General features: G+C 32.2%; 1 protein-coding gene across 2 annotated transcripts in view; it reads right to left on the reverse strand.

Annotated features, from left to right (window-relative positions):
* LOC149807848 (uncharacterized) overlaps window positions 1-27,755 on the reverse strand; it is a 97,227-nt gene that overhangs the window by 34,236 nt on the left and 35,236 nt on the right. Inside the window, exons 4-8 of one of the 2 annotated variants that reach the window (XM_089946815.1) lie at window positions 24,443-24,640; window positions 12,808-12,999; window positions 11,368-11,559; window positions 10,475-10,666; window positions 9,114-9,305 (exon numbers count right to left, since the gene is read on the reverse strand). In XM_089946815.1, the coding sequence (XP_089802941.1) occupies window positions 9,114-9,305; window positions 10,475-10,666; window positions 11,368-11,559; window positions 12,808-12,999; window positions 24,443-24,640 (966 nt within the window). The remainder of the gene's footprint in view (window positions 1-9,113; window positions 9,306-10,474; window positions 10,667-11,367; window positions 11,560-12,807; window positions 13,000-24,442; window positions 24,641-27,755) is intronic. The other variant, XM_089946876.1, reaches the window with a different exon arrangement.

Raw genomic sequence — 27,755 nt, forward strand, 5'->3', positions numbered from 1 at the left:
TGATGAAATATTGTACATTTATCAATAATATATCTTGCTACATTATGTTTTATTTTGATTTTATATTGTCTTATTATCTTTTTAAATGTATTTTTTAAATGTGCTTTATACATAATAAAAAATATATTAACAAACCTGTTTATCTGTTTATTCTTTAGCTACACACGTGCCTGCTTGCATGCATACACGGACAGACATACACATTCATACATACATGTATACATACAGCTTCTCTTAAATGGATTTTTCAATAGCATAAAGTTTCTTGAATCAGTGGCATAATGAATATTGTGGTAGGTTTCGTATCGGTTCCATAAAACGTTTTTTTAATTTTTAGTCTATGAGTACCATGGTCTGCTTATGCAGACGTAGGCATTTAAATAAATATATTTACTTCTTACTTTCATTTTTTCATCCTTATTTATTCCGTTTATCTTAACTCTGATACGGATATATCGTTTTGTAGCATTTGATCCACAAGGTTACATTGATTGACAAAAAATGAAAATAGCATTACCCTTTTAATTAATCTGTATTTTGATTAGGTTCATTATTCTACCCTTTCTACATTTCATTTCGAAATACCACTGATAGTGAGACTGAACGTCAAGCCACCTGTTCTTTTTAATTACCAACCAACATGTACATCTGACTCGTATTTAACACCTTGTTTGGGCTTAACATTATTCATTGGAATCTCCATTAACTCTTTCCCAGCTCCAATAACCCGATATACTTCATAACGTTATCAATTATTGCCATATTCGTTACCATCAGCCAGTATTTTGCCAAGCGATATCAAAATGATCCACGCCGGGAATCAGACATTTGTTTTTTTCGAGGTAGCCCATATTTCCAACACGCAGTTGCAAAACCTCCTTCATCATACATTCAAACTATTCCAGAATAATAAATATTCCTTGGCACCATGTGCCAATCAAATTTCGTTTAGCAACCATTCATGATATGCCTGATGATTACATATGTATAAACATTTCCCTAGCAAGTAACAAATGTCGCGACGAGAACGGTTATATAAAACAAATTATGTAATTCGCCGAGTATATTTTCCTGTGCAGGAATTTAAATTAATGTGCGAGAGGACTTATGTATTAATAGTCTCCAAGTTTGCGCATTTGTACAAATTCTGCACGATTAATGCAATGGCATACCCTGGAAGCATCTCTGAGTAATTTCCATATCAGTTAATGACTTATGAGCGAATTGACATTGTTGCTATGCCTATATGTCTTGTTTGAGAAGAAGAGAATAAGATACATTCATTTCTGATTGGTGGTTGTTTTTGGGCCTGGAGTGGAACAAGACCTAAACACCTATGAGACTTAAATGTAAGATATCTTCACAGTGCGCTACACCGATATTACAGCTTTCAAATCGACCAAAGTGAACATGATAACATTCGACGTCGAAACTTCGCGTTAAAGTGCTTATTACGTATTGATTAAGGTACTTCATTATAAACGCGGAACATGTTTGGTATGTATAGTATATGGTGAATATGGTGCTGAGTTATGATGACTAGCATGGAATGTTGGGTGTGCATGTGGCACATTACGAACTATGTCACTTTGTGTTAAATTACAGATGATGTGCGAGTTGCCTGTGACTGCAGATGCTGATTCAGATCAATTCTAATTTCAAAGAATAATAATGCAAACTGATAGTAATTATTCATGACTATTGAAGACTAAAGTAACGTGCGCACGAATACATTTCAAGGTCAAGAGTTAATCCATGACATCTGAGTAGGACCCACCCAAGACAGTGAAATCGTTATATCTTCAAAACATTAGTCGACCCTTGGAGAAAGTATGTTAGGTAATATAATAAGAAGAAGTGCAGATTAAAAACAATGTACAGTACGGGAAGCACCTGTCAGTATAATAAATGGAGAAAATTCAAAGAAGGAATGATCATTGTTTATTATAGGATATTGACTGTTTTTTTTATACTAATCGCTCGCACTCTAATTACTACTTCTGTAATCATGATTTATCCTACAGAGCTATTTATTATTTGTATGACAAGCCGCTCCCGAATGTGCATCTATTGGCAAAGATATTATGATATTTTGAAATCATTTATCTTTGTCTGCTTTGTTCCTTTTGAAATGATTGTGGGTAAGTTGTTTTTGTATAATATGTAAACAATATGTTATACTGACGTAAACATGTAATACATTATATATATATAATACGTGCGTGTGCATTTCCTTGTCGTTTATACTATGTACACTTTAACACGCACCATAGTGCTGGATATGTATGAAAAGAGTTGATCATTCACTTCAAATGGAGTATATCAGTAACATCTTGAAATAAGCTCTCGTAGTGGAATAGTGGATGTAGTCTTATATGACTCGGTTGTCATCAACTGATTGACAGATGAACTAAACAGGATATTTTCCGACTAAATGCAACTATACTGTTCTCATTTTCGGTACCAGACAAATACAGTTGCCATTTATTTCTCAAAGATAGAATATTGTGATCATAAGTACTGTATATAATTCAAGACTACATGGATACATTTACATTTCAGCACTAACAAGCATTTATTCTTATGTATCAAATTTGATTTGTAGTAGTTTTGTTGTTTATATTATGTTAATTACGCTCTGAAATTTTGCAATGTTCACGACGACTTTATGAAATATGTTAACTTATCATGTAACAAAGAATTATGATACTGTGAATTCATATGAATTCAAAACAAATCTTTGCGTCATATATTCCAAACAACAAAATTGACAAGCATTTATGACTTTCATTTGAAGCAAATGTCCAGTGCTACAGAGCATAGAGACAATCTTTTGAAAAGGCTTACCATTGCAAATATGAGTAAATAATTAACTCCCAATATCGTAGAAGGCAACCAATTTTATTAGATATTATTTAACCAAGAGAGCCAACAACAAGAACAAAATGAACAAAGCAAAATTAACAAGATCCCCGATATCGTCCTTTATAATGAATATTTATGTAAGACGCGGTTTACCAGAAGTAAATGAACCAGTATTCAATACTGTGAAAGTACAAGCTGTGAGAGGTAGCTCATTTTATCAGCATTTTAGATTAACAGTGTATTTTGTCAAGTGCAACTGGTAATATGCAAGACTCACTCTATCTTTAGAGCCTAATTATTCGTCGTCATTTTAACTGTATAACTGTGCACAGCAATATGCATTTTTACATTAAAACTTCAGTTTTCTTTGATTCCCTCGGGGTAATGGAGGCCTTGTAATGTTTATAGAAAGAACACTGTCATATACAACACAATTTTTGTATTGAATAGCATTTATTACAATTCCAATTTGCTGTGAAAAAATGATAAGCTGGTTCAGTGTATTGATAAGTACAGAATGTAAAGCTCTTATCCACTCAAAACAGTTGTACGTATGGTTCATCGATCAAACAACTTTCCATCCCTTATTGCGAGGAATCTTAACATTCCTCAGTGAGACTATGATCAAATGTCTTGCTTAAGAAACTGTGGGAAATTGTATAGCTAAAATGCAGAGAAGTTGCTTGAAAATTTAACAAGGACGGACGATTGAGATTGAAAGCGTGTCGCAAAAACTACTTTTTTATATTTAAAGAAAACAATATAGTTAGTCTTATATATTTCCCCAATTACCACATTTGTTCAATATGAACTGATACAGTCGTTGTTTGAAGAGTGTCCGTCATTGTAATATAACATCGTATCCAGATTAATCTCATTACGTAATGATTTTTTTGAAGATTTCAGAGGTCAATAAACGTATTGTGGTACGGAGCTGACAGCTAAATACAATACTTTGAAAGAAAATACAATATTTATTTCACAATGACAATCCGTATGATTGCGTATATATATTGTGAATAAAATCAGCCACATCCTTAAATGTACGTATCAGCATTCAATATGTTGTGCTATATTTTATTATGACTTTGACGACCAGGTATATGCTAATGGGCATGTAAAAAAACTCAAGTATTATTTTATCAAGTACAGGGTAAGAGCTCTGATATCAGCATAGTTCGTCATATCATTGCTCCGAGTTGTAATAAGAGGAAATCTCAATGGTCTTTAGGCATAGCCATAGGTCATCATTTAATTTAATCTAGCAAACGACTCACAAATTTATTTGCAAATAAACAGCTATATCAAAAACTATCAAATGAACCTGTCACAATTGTGCAATACAATTTATATGCATTAGTTGTAACTTTCTCCTGAAATCTGTATTGATCTTATTTTTATTATATTCATTAATATATTATTAGTAGTAGTAACAGTGGAAGTATTTGTATTATTATTAAAACTAGAACTGCGAGAAAAATATATGTAATCTCAAATCAGATGGCTCTGACCATTTAAAATAATATATTTCAAGGTCAAGCGATATTCCATGACATCTGAATAGGAACAGACCAAGATTATTGAATCGTTAGATCTTCAAAACATCAGTCGACTCTTGGAGAAAGTATGTTAGGTAACATAATAATACGAAATTCGTATTAAAAACAATGTACAGTACGGGAAGCACCTGTCAGTAAAACAATGGAGATTATCCAAAAGAAAGAATGATCATTGTTTCTAGAGATATCTAACAAAATAGATGGTATAAAATTAACGAACTACCCTTCACAAGCTGAATGAAGATGGCATTGTGCCTGGTTAAAACGTATGATGTGTACTAAGTCCAGAGTGAGGCAACACGAAATTGCTGCGGTGTATGGCGTTTGTGTGCCAATATATGACTGGCATCCATGACTATTGAGGTTTTATAATGAAACCTCATTGATTAATACGAATCAAAGAACAATATTTGCTTCAATAAGTTAAAATCAATCATACACAGAGAGTTTAGAATATTGTTGAAGATCTTAGCAATTTCTTGGCAGAAACGTTTTCGGGAAATAAGGAAAATAGTTAAAAATCGCAGAAGAATCAGCTAATAGTGGAAGTTTAATGTACATCCACTGTAAGAATTTAATTTGCCATATTATACATATATACATACGTACTTCATACATACATACATAGATAGATACATAAATGCTTACATACATACATGCATACATACATACATACATACATACATACATGGATGCATTTTATGCATGCATGCATGCATGCATGCATGCATACATACATACATACATACATACATACATACATACATACATACATACATACATACATATGTGTGCATGCAGAATGTAGGACGGACCATCATTTGTTGTATACCTTTGCGCACAGTAATACACTGGAGCATTATCGACGCATTAACAATACACTTATTTAAATTCGGTTTGAAATAGACCATTACTAAGAACAAGGCAAGATACTGCAAGGTCTCTTTGCTATGAAAATTCATCTAGCATACATATCATTTCCTTTTGCACCAATGAAATTGTGAAGCCATTGAGATAAGATTTTTTGTTTGCTTTATGCACATATTAATTCTTGCATTCTTGCCAGCATCTATCAAGCAGCATATCTATCTATCTATATATCTATCTATCTATCTATCTATCTATCTATCTATCTATCTATCTATCTATCTATCTATCTATCTATCTGTCTATCTATCTATCTTTCTATCTATTTATCTATCTATCTATCTATCTTTCTATCTATCTATCTATTTGTCTATCTATCTATATATCTATATATATATCTATCTATCTGTCTTTCTATTTATCTATTTATATGTCTATCTATATATCGATCTATCTATATATATCTATTTATATATCTATCTAACTATATATATATCAATATATATATATATATATATATATATATATATATATATATATATATATATATATATATATATATATATATATATTAATCGATCTATATCTGTCTATCTATAGTCTATCTCTATATCGATCTAACCATATATCTATCTATCTATCTATATATCTATATACATCTACTTCTCTTTCTGTATATATATATATATATATATATATATATATATATATACATACATACATATATGCTTGCTTGTATGTGTGTGTCTGTCTGTCAATCTCTATCTAACTAGATGGGTACAAATATATGCATGCCTTACATCTGAACAGTTTTTATCACACTAAAAAGCTACAAATATAGTTTGTTCCGAAGGATGTGGATGATATATATAAAACGATACACCTGTGAAATGTATTGATTCGATTCACTATACACAACCTGATATACGATACATATCGATACACATAAGAACTTGATAGTTTTCCATTATTTGGGACGTAGGTGGTGCCCCTTAATGTATTTTGTCATTTTTGGTTGTATTTCAGGTATGCAGATTACAGACCGACATAAATTTATCAAATATGAATATGGTATTCTCCTTGATGACAGGATAGAACAAAGTATATCTTGGTTGTAATGTGTTCTATTTAACGTGTTATGGATTTTAATGGTTGTTCCATTTAACTCACTTTAGCCACAAGGCCCTTTCATTTGCAAGCATGAATGCATTGAAAACGCATTACTACCAATTTCATGTCTTACTTAAACTTTAAATTCAAAACGATTTATCTTTAGAACAGAAGAAATAGTACAATTTCATCGTGCAAAGAAAATCTCATCACGAACAAATCTGGGCATGAAACTGTGGATGAATACCAGCAAAATCTATCACACTGTATTTCCTGCCAATACAAAAGACAGATGTTATAACGGTTGCATGCATTCAACAGTGAAGAAGGAAAACTATCGACATTACCCAGTCCTATAATATAGCTTTTATTTAACTTACAGAAGAAGATAACCTTATACGGTTTGAAATATGCCCTAGTGCTGGTTATGTGCTAATTGTATTAATTTAATCATTACCTTCATTCACTGTTTAAATATCTCTAAATAACAATATAAATTCCAAATGTGTTACCCATGTACAATTTAAGTAGAGATCCTGACATAATTTAGTCTTAATGTATAAAATAAAAAGTCAAATAAAAACGGGGAGTGCAAGAAAAGGAGGTAGAGGACGAAACGCCCATAGTTCAAAACTTCCCTATCAGTTCAATCAATACAATATTTACAAAACACATTAATTTATGTCACTCCTTTTTTGCTACATTTTCATAGAGCTGTTTTGAAAGCGACATCTTTAACTGATGACACCTCCAGCTGTTTAATCATTAATATGTTAGTTATTTTTTAGCATGCTTAGTTTCTTATCTGTGTATACATATATTCTGAAGTGGCATATAAATAGATAGCTTTGACAGCTTGAATCTGCTGGGAAACTGGTCTTAATGACTTCTATGTACAAATGTTCTGGAGCTCACATATTTGTCATTTGGATACATATGCTCCAAAACGGATTTTTCATTGGCATAAACTTTGTGGAATCAATGGTATACTGATAAGTATGGCAGTGTTCTTATCTATTCAGTAAAGCTGTATTAGGATTTTTAATCTATCAATGCCATAGTCTGCTAATACAGACACAGGCATTGAAATAAATATTTTTACTTCCTAATTTCATTTTTTCATCCTTATTAATTCCGTTTATCTTAACGCTGATAATGATATATCGTTCTGTATCATATGATCTAAAGGGATAAACTGATGGATAAAAAGATGACAATTTAAAACTTTAAAATTTTCTGTATTTTAATTAGGCTCAGTATTCCGCCTTTCTGCATTTAATTTCGAAATACCCTGAAAGGGAGACCAGCCGTAATACAATCTGGTTAAGCCGACCCAACATGAATATCTGACTCGTATTTAACACCATGTTCGTGCTCAAAGTCATTCACTAGTATCTCCAATAATAATTTCCCAGCTACAATAATTCTAGACACTTCATAACTTTAAAAGTTGTCATCTTCATTACCATCAGCCAATATTTAGCGAGCGAAATCGAAATGACCTTTGCTGGAATTCAGATATTTGTTTTTTTTCGGGGCAGCCCGCATTTTCGACACGCATTTGTAAAACTTCATTCAATCTATGTTCAAACTCCGCCAAATAATACATATTCCTGGGAACCGTGAGCCATTCTCATCTAGCTTAACAGCCATTCATGACTTGCTAGATGGGCACAGATTTGTAAACATTTGCCTACTCCAAGACAGATGTCGCGACAAGAACCGTTTAAAACATTTTTTTACTTCGCGGAGCACATTTTCATGTGAGGGAATTTCAAGTAATTTGAGAGAAGTTTCGTGCATGACTGTTCTTCAAGTTACCCATTCGCACAAATTTTGCATGGTTCATGCAATGACACACCGTGGGAGCATCTCTGTTTAAGTACATTACATATCAATTAACGACTTATGAGCAAAGTATCATGGTTGCTTTGCCAATAAGTCTTGTTTCAGAAGGAGAGAATAAGTTACATTAATTTCTGATTGGTATTGTTTGACTTGGAGGGGAACAAGCTCAAAACACCATTGACAATTCAAAGTAGCATATTTTCACAGTGCGATGCACCGATAGCAATGTTTTCAAAGCGACCAAAGCGAACATGATAAATTCAACGTAGAAACTTCGCGTAAACGTTTTTTATGAAGTATTGAGTAAAGTACTTCATTATATAAGTGGACAATGTCTGGAATATATAATATATGCTGAATATGCTGCTGGGTTAAGATGACTAGCATTGCATGTGGTTTATGTGAGTGTGTGTTAAATTACGAAGCATGTCACTTCGTGTTAATTTATAAACGATGAGGGAGTATTCTCAAGAGTGTTTTTCAGTTTTGCTGTTAAAACTGAGTGACTTTGACTGCAAATGATGTTTCAGACGAATTCTAATTTTAAAGAATAATAATGCAAGGTGATAATGATCATTTAAGACGGATAAAGACTAAAGCGACATGCATACGGTAAACATCTTTACTATCGATTCTCCGTCTTTTTCTCGTTATGTGTATCGTTATAGCAACATTATCGATGAATCAATATATCAATGAATCGTTTCACCGCTAGCTGATGATAAGAGATTATTCCTTAGATGTATGCATTTATGTACAAAATATACGGACCATTTGTTTTAAATGTACAGTTGCTTAAGGAAATGTGTTGGTATTTGTCATGACCTAAATTAAAAGTGTACGGTCGTATTGTGTTATGCTTACCGTCACAAACTCCTATGCTCCTGTTCCAGTGGTCTGTGCCTATGCACTGACTTGAACCATATCCGGACAGCTTATAACCCGTGTTACAGTGAATCGTCAAAATCGAGTTGTAAGCACATTCACCAGCAACAAGTTCAGTACATGCGTATGTGGTCATAGTCAGGTTCAACTTAGATAAGTTGCATGTAATCGCTGAAAGATATATATATATATATATATATATATATATATATATATATATATATATATATATATATATATATATATGTTTCACAATTTCATCCTTTTGAACACTTTTTGATGATTATCAAGAATACATTTCATTTTTAATAGACTTCGTGTGAACAATGTGTATTCCTTAAAACAAAACTACTTCATTTAAATGCATTAAAATACCATAGGGAAAATACATTACAAATGGAAATGGAAATTATACTCGGGGATGGAAAACGTCAATAGCGTTACACTTAACGAAAAATGCATAAGTCCACATCATTAATAATAGCAGTTGACTACGATTTACTCCATTTTTTATAACAATAATATTAATGTACATACAATTCATATAATGTCTTTAAATTAACGCCTTCTATTAATTAATCATTATGGTAGCTTAGATTTGATATCACTCATTTGTTCACTAATACATATATGAAATTCTTAACATATATGGTGCCTTACCAAGTGGGATAATACATACAGTTTATTATAGAATGTCAACTGTTTATGTTTTATACCAATCTCTAGCACTCTAATTACTGCTTGTGTAATCATAACTTCTCCTACAAATATATTAGTCGTCTCTTGCGCGCCTCATCCCGATGTGCACCTCTTGGCCAAGTTATTATGCTATTTTGGCATCATTTCTCTTTGAGAGCATTTGTCCCTTCGAAATGATTATGGGTCAGTTGTTTATAATAATTAGTAACCAATAAGCTGTACTGATGTAGAACAGCAAGATCAAACTTTTTAAAAATCTAGTATGTTGGCTAATGAAAATGAGTACCTGTGACAACAGATGCTGTTTCGGATAAAACATAATTATTAAAAGTAAGGCAAACTAAAAATAAGAATTGATGACTGCGGAAGAATAAAATAATTTGCACACGGTATGTATATTTTTGTATAGATTATGTGTATTCTTACAGCAAACGTATCGATGAATCTGTATATATATATATATATATATATATATATATATATATATATATATATATATATAATCGTGTTACCACTACTTGATGAGAAGATATATACATTAATATACATATACATTTTATGGACCATTTTTCTAAAATACAGCGCATTATTTTGTTGTTGATCCTAACTAAATTTGTACGGTATTATTGTTATATCCGTACGGGCACACACTCCTATGGACCTGCTCCAGTGGTCTATACCAATGCACTGACTTGAATTATATCCGGACAACGTATAACTCGTGTTACACTGTATCGTCAAAATCGAGTTGTAAGCACATGTACCAGCAACAAGTTCAGTACATGCGTACGTAGCCATTGTCAGGTGCAATTTTGATATGTTGCATGTAATCGCTGCAAGATACAATGATTTATAAATAACAGGTATTAACACTATACATGCATATATATATATATATATATATATATATATATATATATATATATATATATATATATATATATATATATATATATATATATATATATATATATATATCACACACATATATATATATATTTATCTCTCTCTCTCTCTCTCTCTCTCTCTCTCTCTCTATATATATATATATATATATATATATATATATACATCAGAATTTGATCATTTTAAACACTTTTATATGACTGTCAAGAATACAAATTACTAATCATTTTTATAGACTTCATGTGAACAATATATATTCCATAAAAGAAAACGGCATCATTTAGATGAATTAAAATACTATAACGTATATAATATAGTAAACTATCCTATTACACATGAAAATGGAAAGTATAATCGAGGATGGAAAACGTCAAAACTGTTGCACTTAAAGAACAATACAGAATCCAGATTTTTGTACAGATTATCTGTATCCTTACCGCAAAATTATCGACGAATCTATATATCTATGAATCGTTTCACCACTAGCTGATGAGGAGATAGATACATTCATATATGTACATATTTTATAGACCATTTTTCAAAAATACAGCTGCTTAGGAAGTGTGCTTGATGTTTTGTTTGTTTTGATCCTGACAAAATTTGTACGGAATTATGGTTTTATGCTTACGGACACACACTCCTATGATCCTGCTCCAGTCGTCTGTGCCAATGCACTGACTTGAATTATATCCGGACAGTGTATAACCCGTGTTACATTGAATCGTCAAAGTCGAGTTGTAAGCACATGTACCAGAAACAAGTTCATTACATACGTACGTAGCCATTTTCAGGTTCAATTCAGATATGTTGCATGTAATCGCTGCAAGATACAATGATTTGCAAATAATACCTATTACAAAGATATATATATATATATATATATATATATATATATATATATATATATATATATATATATATATATATATATATATATATATATATATATATATATATATATATATATATATATATATATATATATATATATATATATATATATATATATATATATATATATATACCTTCAGAATATTTGATCTGTTTAAACACTTTAGATGATAACCAGGAAAACAAATCATTTGTATAGACTTCATGTGAACAAAATTGCATCATTTAAATGCATTAATATACCATAACGAACATAGTATAGTTAACTGTCCGATTACAAATGAAAATGGATATTATACTCGAGAATGGAAAACGTCAATAGTGTTGCACTTAAAGAACAATACAGAAGTCCACAGTTTTAATAATAGCATTAGCTTATGATTTGCTCCATTTTATATAACAATAATATTAATGTACTTAAAATTTCTTTAAAGTAATGCCTTCTATTCATTACTCATAATGTAACTTACATTTGATATCATTCATTTGTTAACTAATACATATATGAATGTCATAATATATATGTTGCTTTACCAAGTTATATAATACTTAAGAGTTTATTATAGAACGTCGACTGTTTATTTTTTATATCAATCCCTCTCACTCTAGTTACTGCTTCTGTAATCATAACGTCTCCTACAAAGACATGTGTCGTCTCTTGCACGCATATTCCAGATGTGCACCTCTTGCCCAAGGTATTATGCTATTTTGGAATCATTTCTCTTTGTCATCTTTTTTCCTTTCGAAATGATTGTGGGTCATTTGCTATTTATAATTAGTAAACAATATGCTGTACTGATGTAGAACAGAATGATCAACACAATTGTAATATATTATGTTTGCTAATGAAAATGAGCAGATGCTGATTCAGACGAATTCTAATTATTAAAAATAATAAGGCAAACTAAAATAATTATTGATGACTGCTGAAGAATACAATAATTTGCACAGGGTAAGTATATTTTTGTATAGATTATGTGTATCCTTACAGCTAAAGTATCGACGAATTTATATATCTATGAATCGTTTCACCTCTTGTTGATGAGGAGATTCATTCATATACGTACATATTTTACTGACCATTTTTCAAAAAATACAGCTGCTTAGGAAATATGTTCGATTTTTTGTTTGTTTTGATCCTAATTAAATTTATACGATATTATTGTTTTATGCTTACGGGCACACACTCCTATGCTCCTGCTCCAATGGTCTGTGCCAATGCACTGACTTGAATTATATCCGGACAGCGTATAACCCGTGTTACAGTGAATCGTCAAAATCGAGTTGTAAGCACACGTGCTATCAATAAGTTTACTACATGCGTATGTGGCCATGGTCAGGTTTAATTTAGACACGTTACATGTAATAGCTGAAAGATACAATTATTTGCAAATATCACAAGTTTATCATTTTTAACACATTCAGATTATGATCAAGAATAAAATTATATATTATAGACTTCATGTTAACAACGTGTCTTCCATAAAACAAAACCACGTTATTTAAACCCGTTGATTACCATACTCTCCTATTACAAATGAAAATGGAAACTAGATTCAAGACTGGACAACTTCAATAGATTTGCATTTAAAGAATAATACATAAGTCCACATTTTTCATTATATCATTAGCTTACGATTTACTCCAGTTTATATAACACTAACATTAAAGTGCTTATACTTTATATCGTTTCTATTCATTGAACATTATGTAACTTAGGTTTGATATCACTGATTTGTTGACTAATAGATATATGAAAGTCATAACCTATATGGTGCTTTACCAAGTTAGATACTTCTTAGAGTTTATTATATAATGTCGGCTGTTTATTTATTTTATACCAATACCTTCCACTCTAATTACTGCTTCTCTATTCATAAATTCTCCTAAAGAGATTTTTTGTCGTTTTTGCTCTCATCTTCTGGATGTGCATCTATTGGCAAAGGTATTATGCTTTATTTGGAATCATTCTTCTTTGTCTACTTTTGACTTCTCGAAATGACTGTGGGACAGTTACTCGTTATAATCTGTAAACAATATGCTGTACTGACGTAGAATAACAAGGTCTCCAAAATTCGAATAGGATATATATATATATATATATATATATATATATATATATATATATATATATATATATATATATATATATATATATATACCACGTGCACGTGCTTTTCTTTATCTTTGTTATTTTGTAGGCACATGCTCCACCAATACGTTCAGTACATGCGTATGTACTGTTAGTCGTTATGAATTGAGATATTGTATGTGTAATAGCTGAAAGATGTAATGATTTGCAAAGGACACTTATCACACACACACACACACACATATATATATATATATATATATATATATATATATATAGAGAGAGAGAGAGAGAGAGAGAGAGAGAGTTATGTATACACATCATGATCAGTGAGTGTCATGTGAGGATCATGTTCCTCTCAATCAAGTCTTCCTTTAAGTAAATCTGTGTTGCGTGTTGTGCCATTGAAGCAGATATAAGTCATTACCAGTCTGGTGTATTTTCATCAAAGACTGCATGATATGTTGAAGCCGTCTTTGAAGCTACGGCCCTTTTAACTAAAGTACAACAGAACATAACATTACATAGCTTATAATTTTTCCAGTTATAAATCATTACAAGTTTTTGTTTCAGTTCGTATGAAACAACTTAACTATATATTGATATTTTGGTTTTGTAAGGTTACTTGTTCATTTTGGTTCCATGTATCCTTTTGCATCGCTAACCTCCAATTTATATTAATAATAATTTGTCAGTGCGCTCGTTATAATTGTAAGATGTTACAAAATGTACATGCAAGTCACCATACAATTTATATTGTAAGTCTCGTAATAATTTCTTAAACAGTGTAATCGTCAGTTACTTTAAATAAATTGAGTGCGACAAATAAGTCTGAAATACAATGAAGATAGATACTTAGCTGAGAGTAGCGATCAGTTTACACATAATGAAGACGTAAAACTGCATCTGATATTAATCTGCATATTCCCTTAATTTGCCTAATGTCAATACTATATTTCTGCATCATCAATCTCTGCTTTAATAATGTCTGAGTATTGTTTGGCATCATGCTGATGAACGTAAGAGGGTTGTTATCACTAAACACAATAATTGGTGAAGGAGCTGACCCAATGTAGAATGCAAAATGATGTAATGTCAATATCAAAGCCAAACATTCCTACATTTTAAAATAATTTATCTTGCGCTTATTTAATGTTTTGAACAATAACATGCTAGATGATCCAAACCATTTTTGTCTTCTTCAATCAATACTGGTCCAACACCAACATCACTTGCATCAACAAACAGTTTACATGATTGACTGAAATATGGATTCGTAAGACCTGGTGCACTCTTAAGTATGGATTTAACTAACCAAAAGGAACCTGACATTTTCAGACCAAAGAAACGTTGTTTTCTTGCTCAATACATTTATCAGAGGTTAAGCAATTAAGGAAAACGTGGAACAGCATTTCCGATAGTATCCAAAATCGCATAAATTGCTTTTTTTCTTACAGGCGCAGGGAATTCAAAGGTTTAACCTGCCTATGTCCAACGATATGTCATATAACTGTTACACAAAGACGTCAAAACTCGCGTTTTCATAAATTAATTCTAAAATTTGCATCCGTGACTCCGTCAAAGAATTTAATAAATTGACTCTATTTGATCTTACTATGTGTCGTTGTAGATGATGACATCATGTATGTAAGCATCACATTTATCTAGACCAGATGTAATCATGTTCATTAAACGTTGAACCTTTCATCTCACACAAGATCACATTTTATTGATAAAGTTCATCTGGAGTCACGAATGCCGGAATTTCCTTTGCCGTTTCCATCACTGGAATTTGCCAAAATCCTTTCAGAAGGTCAAATATGGTAGCATGCTTTGCATTTTCAATTCTATCAATGCAGTCATCAATTCTTGTTATGGAACTGATTCTAATTTAGTCACACTGTTCAACTTTATACGATCAGTACACATGCAGAACTTATTATCCGGATTCACAATCATTCTCCAGCAAATACTGAATTTCTGTTTTCAAACATTCCCAATTGAGAAGGTTCGTCCTGTAGGGATATTGTTTCACAGGTGTGGAATGTACAATTTCAACGTAATGGTTGATTTTATTTGTTCTTCTCGGAGCATCTCAAAACAAGTGCTTATACTCAAGTAAAAACTGCTTTAGTTCATTCTTTCATTGTTGTTTTTTCAATTTTCTGACCCAGCTTATTCATAATTTCTGAATTTTGAAGATTTGTTTTTGCAGTATCAATACAGTCCAATTGCATTATTTCGCTTAAATCCTCAATAGGTCGAACAGGTACAACTAAATTAATTACATCATTAACCTGACTATCTTTCTCAACATACTCCTTTAACGTATTTATGTGGCAAAGTTGTTTTTGCTTTCGCCACCCAGGAAAAAAATGATGATATAATTTAAAGAATTTACCTTCTATTCAACTGTGTAAGGACCATAGTACTTGGCCTCAAGAGAAATTTTTGGTACGGGCAAGATAGTTAGAACCCTATCACCAGGTTGAACACTCCTATGCTTTGTATTTTTATCATATCTTAACTGCATTTTAACTGAGTCGAGTGCTGATTAATTCGTGCAGCCTCACAATTCTTGGAGAAAATAAACTTTAAATTGAAAAAATAATCAAAGAGATTAATTTCGGAATTTTAATTAGAAAGAATGTTCATTATTTTAACAACTTCAATGTTCACAGAATGTCCAAACACTAGTTCAAATAAACTGAATCATAAAGATTCTTGAACTGATTCCCTAGCAACAATAATAGTAAATGAATCACTTCATCCCAATCTTTACCTGTATCAAGCCAATATGATCGAATCATATGTTTCAAAGTTTGATGTAAATCTTTCTAAAGCTCATTGGCTCTCATGGTGATAGGGAGAAGATTATAATTTTTGGATGCCTAGTTCGTTCATACCTTGCTAGAAAATTCCATACATAAAATGTGACCCTCAGTTAGATTGGACAGATTTTTGGGAAGGCCAAATTGAGTAAAATTCTGTATCAAACATTTACTATTGTTTTATATTTAATATTTCTCAAAGGGATAGCCTCTGGGAATCCTGCTGACCCACACATTGTCATTTAACAAGTAATGCTTACCTGACTTAGTCTTAGGTAAGTGACCGACACAGTATATCATTATTCTGATAAATGGTTCGTCAAATGAAGGAATAGGTTGCAGATGGGACTTAGGTATGTTCTGATTGGGTTTCATACCTTTTGACAACTGTGACAAGAACTTCAGAATTTACAAACATCACGTCTAATTTTTGGCCAATTGAAGTGATTCGAGATCTTGTGATAAAATCTTATTAATCCCTAGATGACCAGCCGAAGGTTTTTCAAGGACTAGACCAAGAATTTGCTCTCTGTACTATTTTTGAACTATATTTTGATCGTTCACTGACCACTCGTCACCAGCAGGTACCACAGGTGGTCTCAATTATGTAATACGAGTCCCATTGTTAACGAAATAACACACAGAAACTTATGTGGATTCAGTTTAACTAATGGTTCTTTGAAACAAACAGGAGCAATCAGGATTATTTTTCTCTTCGACGATAAGTGAATGTCGTTTGTCACCCTGATTAGAATAAAGAGAATGAGTAGTTAAAAGAGAATCACTGTGATCTATGCACGTTGATTGATCCAAAAGAAAAGTAAAGATGACCTCAAGACAATCCTCACCAATGCATGTGTCAGGAGAAGGAATACGTTCCTGACAACCACCATTCTCCAGGGCTTTCTTCGCCATAGTTCTAGTAACTGTACAAGTTGGGTATAAATCAGAGATATCTTGTTCAATATAATCGACTTTCGTATACAAACAAGTAGATGAACCACAGCCTTATCTCCAGCTAGAGTATTATTGTTAAAAAATGAACACCCCAATGGGTAAAGACGAAAGGGTCCTGAGACTAAGTCTTCATTGTCTGGAATAAATGAACACCCTCTATAAGTAAAGACGACACGGTTACATATATCACGCGTCTGATGAAACTAAGCCTGATGACCAATTTACACAGTGGAGATGAATATTAACAAAGCGACACTCCACCCCTTGAATGAGAACGCTATCAATAAAAGAGGACTTCTCATAAACAGGCAAAGTACCTGATGATAAAAGACTGATATGCTCCTGTGTCCCTTAAAGTGTTAACATGGTTATAATTAACGTAATCATCCATTTGTGATATAGAACCCTTTGACGTGAATGGTTCATAATTTGTCATAATAAGATGTGACGTGGGTTTATTCGACGCAACATATGTATTGGTTTCAATAAATGAACGTGACCTTGACGTCTTAGAAATAAGAGCATTTGTGATAGGTCTTTCTTGATTCTGTTGCTTATTGTTCAATTTGTAGCAGTCGGAAATAATGTCCTTTCGGCTTAAAATAGGAACACGTAGGAGGAGATAAGGATTTCTGATCAATCTTATCAGAAACCTAATTTCTACAAGTTGTGACAGATAGAGATTTAGAAGTGCTCATTTTAGGCTGAAATATATTTTACTAGACGACTTATGAATAGAAGACTTACTTACATAAGAAATGTCGTGATCTATGGAACACTGGGAGGCACTATGAGCATCATTGTCGACCAATTATAAATCCTAATGTCACTATGGAACCAGTTCTTGAATTGTTCAATTCATTTGAATTGTCTGAGAGTATCGTAATCTGTATTACCCTTTTTGAAGAGTATCACCTATAAAATTGTCGTGCTTGTTCTCATACAAATTCGACAAATGCCTGGTCAGTTGATTTTCGAAAATTCCTAAAGCTTGTCGTTAAGTCTCAAGTACCATATCATTACCCTTCGATATATATTCCTTAGTCACATCATAATCAGCACTCTGCTGTAGTGACAGTGACATTTAAATATGATGAGCTTTACCTGTAAGTACACATTGTAATAACAGAGACCAGATCTCTCTTGGCCAGTTCATAATTTCAGTTATTTTCTCAAAATGGACAAATATATTCATCTATGTCTTTTCCCTGAGAAGGCGACACTAACCTCATATTTTTAAAACATCAAAAATGGTGAGAAATTTCCTGTGCTTACCTTAATTCGTTAATTCAATTTTCAATTGCCTTTCTTCCTTCGCTTTTTTCTATGCAAGTATCAGTCTTACTTTACTTGTTGCATTTGCATATTCATGTGTCTCTCACTACTCTTTCTCTGATTCCATTTCCGCCCTCTGTCCTCTTTATATAATTGCATTTGCATTTGTTTCTCTGCTTTCTCTTTTCGAAGCTCATGCTTTATTAACTCTAATTCCCTCTTTTATTTCAATGTTAATTACTGTACCTTTTTCTTAGGCACTGATACAGACTTACTAACCAAATCCATAGCACCATTATCCAAAATATTCTTTTCCACCAAATATTGAACAAATACATTTGTTATTTCTTGCATCGTTAAAGAAGCATTTGCCTCAGAAAGATCTGGCAAGCTGAAGCAATTCATCTTTTTTGAAGGAGTCCAAATGTTCCTGGTTTAAATTGTAATTAAAAATCTCCATTTTAGATGACATTGCAGAAACCATGTTGAGTTCACTAGATAATTCAAAAGTATGAAATAATATCTGCGATTTTAAAATAACGAAACTAGGGGAATTTAAATTTAAAAAAACAATGTTTTCCGAAATATTTTAGCAAAATTCACATCCCAAGGACGAGCGTCGATTTGTTTGTTTCGATTCTGTACTTTTAAAATAAGTAACAGAGAAGAGTGAAAGACAACAAGCTCAGTAAATTTAACAAATAATTTATTTTGCTAGAATACAAACTGAAAAATTACTTTATTGCGAATTAAATCCCGAAATAGTTCAAGAATTACAGAACCAAGTCCTAGTAACTTGAAGTCCTGAATACAATGTAGTAAAAGTACAGAACAATTTGGAGAACAAAAGTCGATGTCGTGTTCGTGATTGCTTTTGAATTGTTGATGTGTCAAGACTTTCTTCGAATCATAGTGATATAATTCCAGATTTGAATTAAGTGTAAATTCCAGTGAATTTCTCTATATGTAACCTTTATCAGAACACTTTTTATTTCCAGAGAAATGAATCATTTAAATTCAATAATTTGAACCAAGAAGATTCCAGCTGGTCAAAAGATATAATAAAACTTAAAATGCTAGACGTTAAACCACGAATGGCTAAGTCATCAAAATTACAAGCTTATCCAATTCTCTACTTGACCTGAGATGACAATTAGCATTTTCTAAAACAAAACATAAGCTAATGGAAAATAACCTTCTGGAATGATCCTGATGTTTACAAAATTAAAACCATAACCTGTAAAATGCTTCTAGAAATATCCAAAACCCTGACTCAAATGAACTTTTTACTTCTTCTATTATGAAAGAGATCCCTGTAATAAGCCTATACACATAGGTAATAATTTAGTTTTGCATTAGTTGTTGACATAAAATGAAATACATTTTGTTGATATAAAAGGTCAATCAGGTAAATTTTTGACAATTTGCAATATCATATAAAACAGTTTTTTTTTAAAAAACTAACAAAAAGTTCAAATAAATAAACAAAACAATATTTCGTTATCTTTCATTAACAAGAACCTGGGAGATCATGTTTGATTCAGAGATCTAGTGTTGAAATGTTTTAGAGATCTATTATCAAAAATAAAGCCAAGCATCAGCTTCTTGTTTTATGAAAAAGAAAGGTTTCATGTAACATATTGGGTACCACCTATGGTACTCTCGGGTGGAGAGTTGTTATTCTAAGTCATGTAGACAATATATTCATTGTCTAAACACGAAACTATGCTTTCTGGTCATTAGTAAGTCGATAAGACTTATCACAAGATCGAAAATATTATATATTGACCGAAAGCTAAACGTAATCTTTTTTAATGATGTAAATATTTTCCGACTTGTCATAAAACAATGAAATCCAATCAGGATGCATAGGTGAATTTGCAACATATTCCTCCATTTTACAAACCATTCGGCAAGTTAAATTAGACCGTGTTGGTCGCTTACCCAAGATCGATGCAAAACGTAATTGATGAGGATTATTTACCATGGTTAAAGCTTTGATAACGTTTTCTTTAAAATATGCATGGCCTTCCCAAATCTATGCAGTACAATGTTGGGTCAAATTGCATTTATATACGATTCTATCAAGTTAGACATGAGTTAGGAATCCAGCAGTTTGGTCTTCTTCGTATTACACTTAGAGTTAATGGCTTTTGAACGATTTCATTACACGTCGAAGCATATGATTCTGTGATATTGCTTTGACACAGGAAATGAGTTGGATGAGGGTCTTCAGTTCCTGTTGGTTGCTGTTAGGTAATCAGTTCAAGCATGATTAAGTGATAGTCTTTGTGAGTTTGTTTTAGAAATACTGCCGATAATATTTTAAAATCAAAACTTACTTTAATCGAAAATCAGAGATTACTCTTCTTGATTATGTCTTTAAATTTAAATACAATGTGTTAAATGTTCATGAAGAACCAAGAACAAATCCACATTCTACTCAGTAAAAATGAAATTAAGGTACGACACAAATACACTAGAAAAGACTTTTAGCCTGGTGATAGAATTCTGCATCTCTTGTCAATTCCTGAAAATCATACATAGGGTAAGAACTATGGACTGAAATGGATATCAAATTAAGTAAACGATTAAGATTAATACTAAAATAACAAATCAATAGTCCTAGGAGGCGACCAAACAGAAGCAACCTTGGCATGAAAATATGTTTATTGGATATGTTGAGAAAGTGAACTTGATAATCGTTCAGTCAGTATAGTCCCGACTATGAAATGTACACTTCACGACCATTACCAGAATGTCCACGTCGTAATAGCATGGTCATTTTGGCTATTTCACGTTTCCAACAATCTAGTTCTGTTTCGTTTAAAGGAGGAACTAATCTAATATGTCTGGTAAACATAAAATTAATCTAAACCTGTTTCAAGTGTTTTGTTCTCCTTATGCGAGCTCGATGTATGTTAATTTATATTGCATATCATATTAACCCTCTCTATCCTTCTGCATCTGTGTGTAATTCCCTTGTGTTTGCGTTTATTTTCCGTTATTTTGTATTTGTTGTTTGAACTGTGTTGCTTTTAATGAAATTTCTCTACCAATCAATGACAAACAGAAGCAGAAAAAAGACATGCAGATCAAATCCAAAGTATAGGCATCCACATGTTTCTTTCCAACAAAATATCCTTTATTCCTTGTCAAATAAGATTTCGCTTAAGAGAGATCATAATAAAGGCCAAGCTCAAGCAAATTATTTTACTAGACTATAGCGATCAAAGAGTATCGACTTAATCAAAGTTAATTACACTAGATGCCACTATGAATACCTGCTGGTTTCATTAAGGAATGCTGAAATGTGTGCAATTAAAATATTTGTCAGGGACATTGAAATTACGTAAGAAAGTCAATTTATACTGCATTGACTGTTTTATTAACTTTGATCATTTTAACGAAGTTGTGATCCTAGACGTGCCCCCAGTTTCTATTACGACATATTCTGTATTTCAGATTAAATCCCAAATAATAAATAATGTCGTATCACAAGTCGAGAAGTATATAAGGTGCTGAATGACTTACACTATTCCACAATGCCCTGATGTTGCATTGGTGCAGTCATCAATGTCCTTGAACTTTACAGTAGTTCCAAAACAATGTGTTATTCCAAAGAATAATCTAAATAAGTTAATTATCTCAATTATATCTTAATACTAATGCAACTGAACAAATTACTACATGGAATAATCTAGCAACAGGAATGAATAATTTGTTTCTCAACCGAGAAACAAGACAGACATGGAATTGCTACATGTAATTTATTTCCCATTAACTTGTTTCTAGAATAATCTGAAAAATAAGGCAGTGGTAGCATTTTATTTACAACTCAAATTGAATTTCTTACTATGCATACAAGGTTTTGTAGTTATCGTTGGACAGTCTCCAGTAGGCAACATTTGTTTCAGCAACCGAACAGAAGTCAAGTGGGAAATGTATGACTAAACTTTACTCAATTGAGTATTTAAGTATAAAACACGTTTTAAACAGTTTGCTCATTATATTCATTACTTATTAATTCATCTATGTTATATCAGTTAATTTATACCATATCATTTTCTTTTACAGCTTTGAAAGAAAAATGTATTATCTTAAATTGCAGATCGGAACTACTTAAGTAAAAAATGTCCTAATATAGCATCCCATTGGTTGTAATCGATATTTTGTACTGATGCCGATCCGTTAAGTTTTTATGCATGAAAACAGTCTATGACTGAATATAATTGCATGATCCGTTTCCTCCAGTTTTAGGTTTGTATGTATCAGAACTAAACCTCTGCGTGGTAAGTAGAATATTATAGCACATTATGGCTTTTGCAAATTGAAGCAGAAACATAAGAATCTATTAAAACATGCGTTTAAATAAGGAGAAATTTCTTTTAACCATTAAAATAGTACACATATGCTACTCAAACGTACATTTCTTTTACGTGCTCGATAAGCTAAAACTATATCTACTATAAAGAATATCACTTTTCTAATCGATTCAGTAACTCAGCAACTTTTACATGGGAAACCAATGTACAATAAATTGTTTTCACCATCGCAGCTACATTTCTAGAAATGGTAAATTTTACATGATGATAAGGTCTATTGAGTGAAAGCAAACTTATGCACGCTTGCACCTTATAATGGATACTTCATCACTTTTTCTTAACCATATGCAATGTTCATGACTATTTTGTTGATATAAGTTTGTTTTTCAAAGAAATCGTTATGTTTATTCATTGAGAAGAGAGGGAATTATGTTACTTGAAGAGCTGTTGAGACATGCATTTCTGAATAAAGAAAGTTCCAATTTTAGCCGTATAGTCGTTATCCCAACGACAGACAATTTACATTCGTTATGAACGATACACAATAATCGAAACAATGATGAATTCATGGATATACTTCCAAAAACGAGCAAAAAAGACATGTCAAAATGTCCTAGAATGTTCTTTGCAGGTCTCTTCAATAAAGCATATTTGCGATGTTGATGATACCGGGTTATACTTAATGTGACATATGCGACATCACGAATGCGCGATTGTGTGTGTGAGATGGATTTGTAACGTAGCTTTAACCTTTTTTCACTCATATCGCTACGATATCTATATTGTGGCAATTTATAGTGATGCGACGACCTCCCTCATCCCAGTCGGACGCTCTAACTACTATGCCGCATGAGCGGTCCACCATGATTGCAAAGATGACTCACTCATACTAATAAGACATCAACGGAAAATGCGCATCACGTGTTGTCAGTGTCTTAATGTCGCAGTCAAATTATATGGAACCGACATACAACAAATCACTGCATCAAAAACATAAATCGAAACCATAACTGAATGCAATAAAACCAAACACAAAACAAGAAAGAGAGCAGAAGTAATCAGCTGAACTAAGTCCGTTTATACTATCTAGTCTCTGCCTTTTCTTTAAATCTTCGTGACACATACTTTGATCAGTATCAGTTTAGCTAGTACATTCATGACTGTCATAATCTAAGCATGATCAACTGCACGATATGGGTGGATTTATATTTATATAGCAGTTGGTTTAAATAATTTACTGTTGAATAACGTTTGTATTCTTTTGAGATTTAAATCAGTTTCAAGAGGAAGCAGAACGTTCAAACGAAGACCACAACATATAGAAGAACTTACTAGCAACAATCTGAACTTCACAAAGGCATATCCCACGATTGGTACCGTTCAGTTGTATCATAATTTCGTCGAACTCTTTGACAGGTGACACGGATATCACGATAAGTCCTGTTTTATAGGTCGGAGTGTTGATAATATCATAGGTTCCTTTGTTGCTTCGTCCCAACAATTTATATCCATTAAGCCAATCATCGTTGCCTGTTCAATGTATAAACATTGTCATGGTTATAAATGGTTGTTTACATTAACTTTTTCATTAGCCGTTCAAAAACTTTTCTTCAAACATTAAGCACAAAGACCCCTTGTACAATTGATAGTTCAAACGATCGTTTTGCTAGAGAAATTGCGTAAATAGTAATTAGAATCATAAAAGATCATAATATCTATATAAGGCAGGCCTCGGGTTGTTTATCAGCCCTAGTTGTATAAAGGTATATTTTTGTGACAGCAATTCAACAATGTGTCTGAGAAAGATAGGCAGAAAAAAAATCATACATACAAAAATAAGGAAGCTATGCTTAGTATGGTGGCCATACCAGGAATAGTTTGGAGGCGACATATACTTTTGAGTTTACATTTGGCATCTTTGCCAGTGTTTATTTGCTAATTGTGTCTCATTATCATATGTCTTTGCTAAATATGTAACTTAAACGTGTGCATGTGTATTGTATATGTGTATGTGAATTGTCAGAATTGAGCACAATCGGACCTCATAGCAGCTTCCTGCTTTCACATCAATTTATAAAAGTTCCCATTGATTGCTGACCACGCCTCTGGTACAAAAGTATCGTATCCTTTGGAGAACATCACTTTTAAAATTAGTTGATGTCCTTGATATCTGTGCTTCGATTTGAGTATGTGTATGTGCAGGCACGCGCACAGGCGTTTATGCCTATGTCACTGTGTACAAACTCTGCCTGTGTATGGACTGTATGTTTGTTGTAAATGCTAAACATTTTGCATGACTGTAGATTTATTGATTTCAGTGTTTAATAGATTCATTCAAACATGTTGTGCACGTATTTTCAAGGGTTTGTTGTACGTTTACACGCTTACATGAAGAAAAATGTTATCTAGTCAATTTGAAAATCAATGCCTTATAGCATTGTTTATATGAATGCAAAGGATTGGGAATATAAATTACCTTTTTAATAAAGATAAATGCAGTGTTGCCTATCTGGGTATTCATAACGAACTATCTTTAATTTCTAAGTCATGATGTGCATGAATAGGACACCAGTCTCTTCTAAGATGAACTCATTGGCCATTTCAGCTGTATATTGAAACTGTATTTGAAAGAGGCAATCAGCTTCATGGATATAGACAAAGTATTAAAAATAATATTTGAAAATTCATATGTTTGTCAATATTGTGAAAAAGGTCTAAATAATCCAAAACGCTGTGTCACAAATCAATTATTTAGAGTTCCATATGAATATCAATGTTGTTTTGAATGAACAACTAATGATATGAACATTACATCTATAATCAGAGAGAAATATTAGCTATGTATTACATTGCATACACAAATGTCACTAGTAAGGTACTCATTCAAATCAATTATTGACCAAGGTCACTTGCACAATATATATATACTTAGCATATAATCCTATAGAAAACCCTACTAACGTAACAAATTGAATATATATAACACCTCTCCTCATAAAGTAAAATAAAGATTTATATAATGTATTCCTTAATATAATAGTCAAAATGCATCTAGCTAAAATTATATCGGACCGCATCTTTTGAACCATGCCTAATATATGCAAATTAAAGCAACATAGTACTTCTATACACGGGAAAGTACACAAAAACTTATCTAAATGAATGACAAAAATATATAGGCGGTATAAATAATAAACCTTGGGGATTCAGATGTAGCCTTCAACTTGCCAATCACATTGAAAGTTGAAGTATAACCTTTTATACGAATCGACATCATTTGGTATTGATACAGTCAATCTTGTATTAAGAGTTCCTATATTTCCTTTGCCCTTTTCGTGAGTAAAAGGTATCAGAATTAGTTCTAAACGTCTGACTTTCCTCAGTGCAGTCATCGATGCCTGTCATTGGAAATTAAGCTGTCTTGGAAACACTGTTCAGTTTAGAAAGTATATGTAAATGCGGAAAGTAGTATGTGATTTGGATACTTGAATACATAGAGAAATATGTTTATTTCAGTACTTTCGATGAACCTACCTTCCAGTAAATACCGCATTTCAAGTATAAAAGATTTTTATGGGAAAGTACATTCTGTAAAGATTATGTTTCACAAGTGTTTAAATCTAGAATTTTAACGTCATTGTAGATTTCATTTATTCGTGATGGAATGTCTCGAAACAAGTACTCATGCTCACGCAATAGCAGTTTATTTCATTCCTTTCATATGGCTCCAGATCTGAAAGCCTCTGGTCCGGATTATTACACAGTTTTAATCACGAATATTGGTTATACTAAAGCTAGTACGCTTCGATTGCATGTGATCATTTAAATCCTCACAGTGTGGGCCTGGTATAACTAATGTGAATGATCTATTAATCAGAGATATCTCTATAAATATTCTTGTATAACATATCAAAATGCTTTTCTTTTTTTCGAACTTTATAAAGAACCCTAGTACTTTCCTGAAGAGGATTTTGAGGCATGGACAAGAGAGCCGGAACTCTATCAGAAAGACTGAAAATATTCATCCTTTGTATTTCTGTCATACATTAATTTCAGCTAGGAAGGAAAATAGTATTTAACATTAACAGCAGACAACAGCAAATGAACACCTTCGTCGCACTATTTTCCTGTATTAAAGCTATATAACCTAATCTTGTTTATTTAACTGTTGGATTAAATATTTCTAAAGCCCCCTTCAATTCCAGGGACATATGAATAGTAGAGATTAAATCTTCGACTCTTGGTCAAATTGAACTGATTAGCAAAGGTCAAATGTGAAGAGTTGTTCTCTAGTCCATCATTTCTCAAAAGTAATTGGCTATGGAAATCTTTTCGATTCACCCATTATTGTTTATCTGACTTGGCTTTAAACAAGATACATTCACAGTCTATCATGTTCATGCTAAATGGTTCTTAAAATGACGGAATAGCTTTTAAGTGAGCCTATGTATATCCTAATTGGGTTCTCTTACGATTTGACAAGTGTTACTATGTCTAAAGTATTTAGGGAAAATAATTATGTTTTTCGGCCTGTAGAAAAGATTCAAGATCTTACAGGAATTCTTGGCAACTACTAAATAATCAGACAAATAAGTCGCATGGGCTGGTAAAAAAATCCACTATGATTCAGGAAACACACTTCGTT

The sequence above is a fragment of the Sinohyriopsis cumingii genome, chromosome 1 (genome assembly GCF_028554795.1).
Source record: "Sinohyriopsis cumingii isolate HCF-2022 chromosome 1, ASM2855479v2, whole genome shotgun sequence".
NCBI classification, from domain to species: domain Eukaryota; kingdom Metazoa; phylum Mollusca; class Bivalvia; order Unionida; family Unionidae; genus Sinohyriopsis; species Sinohyriopsis cumingii.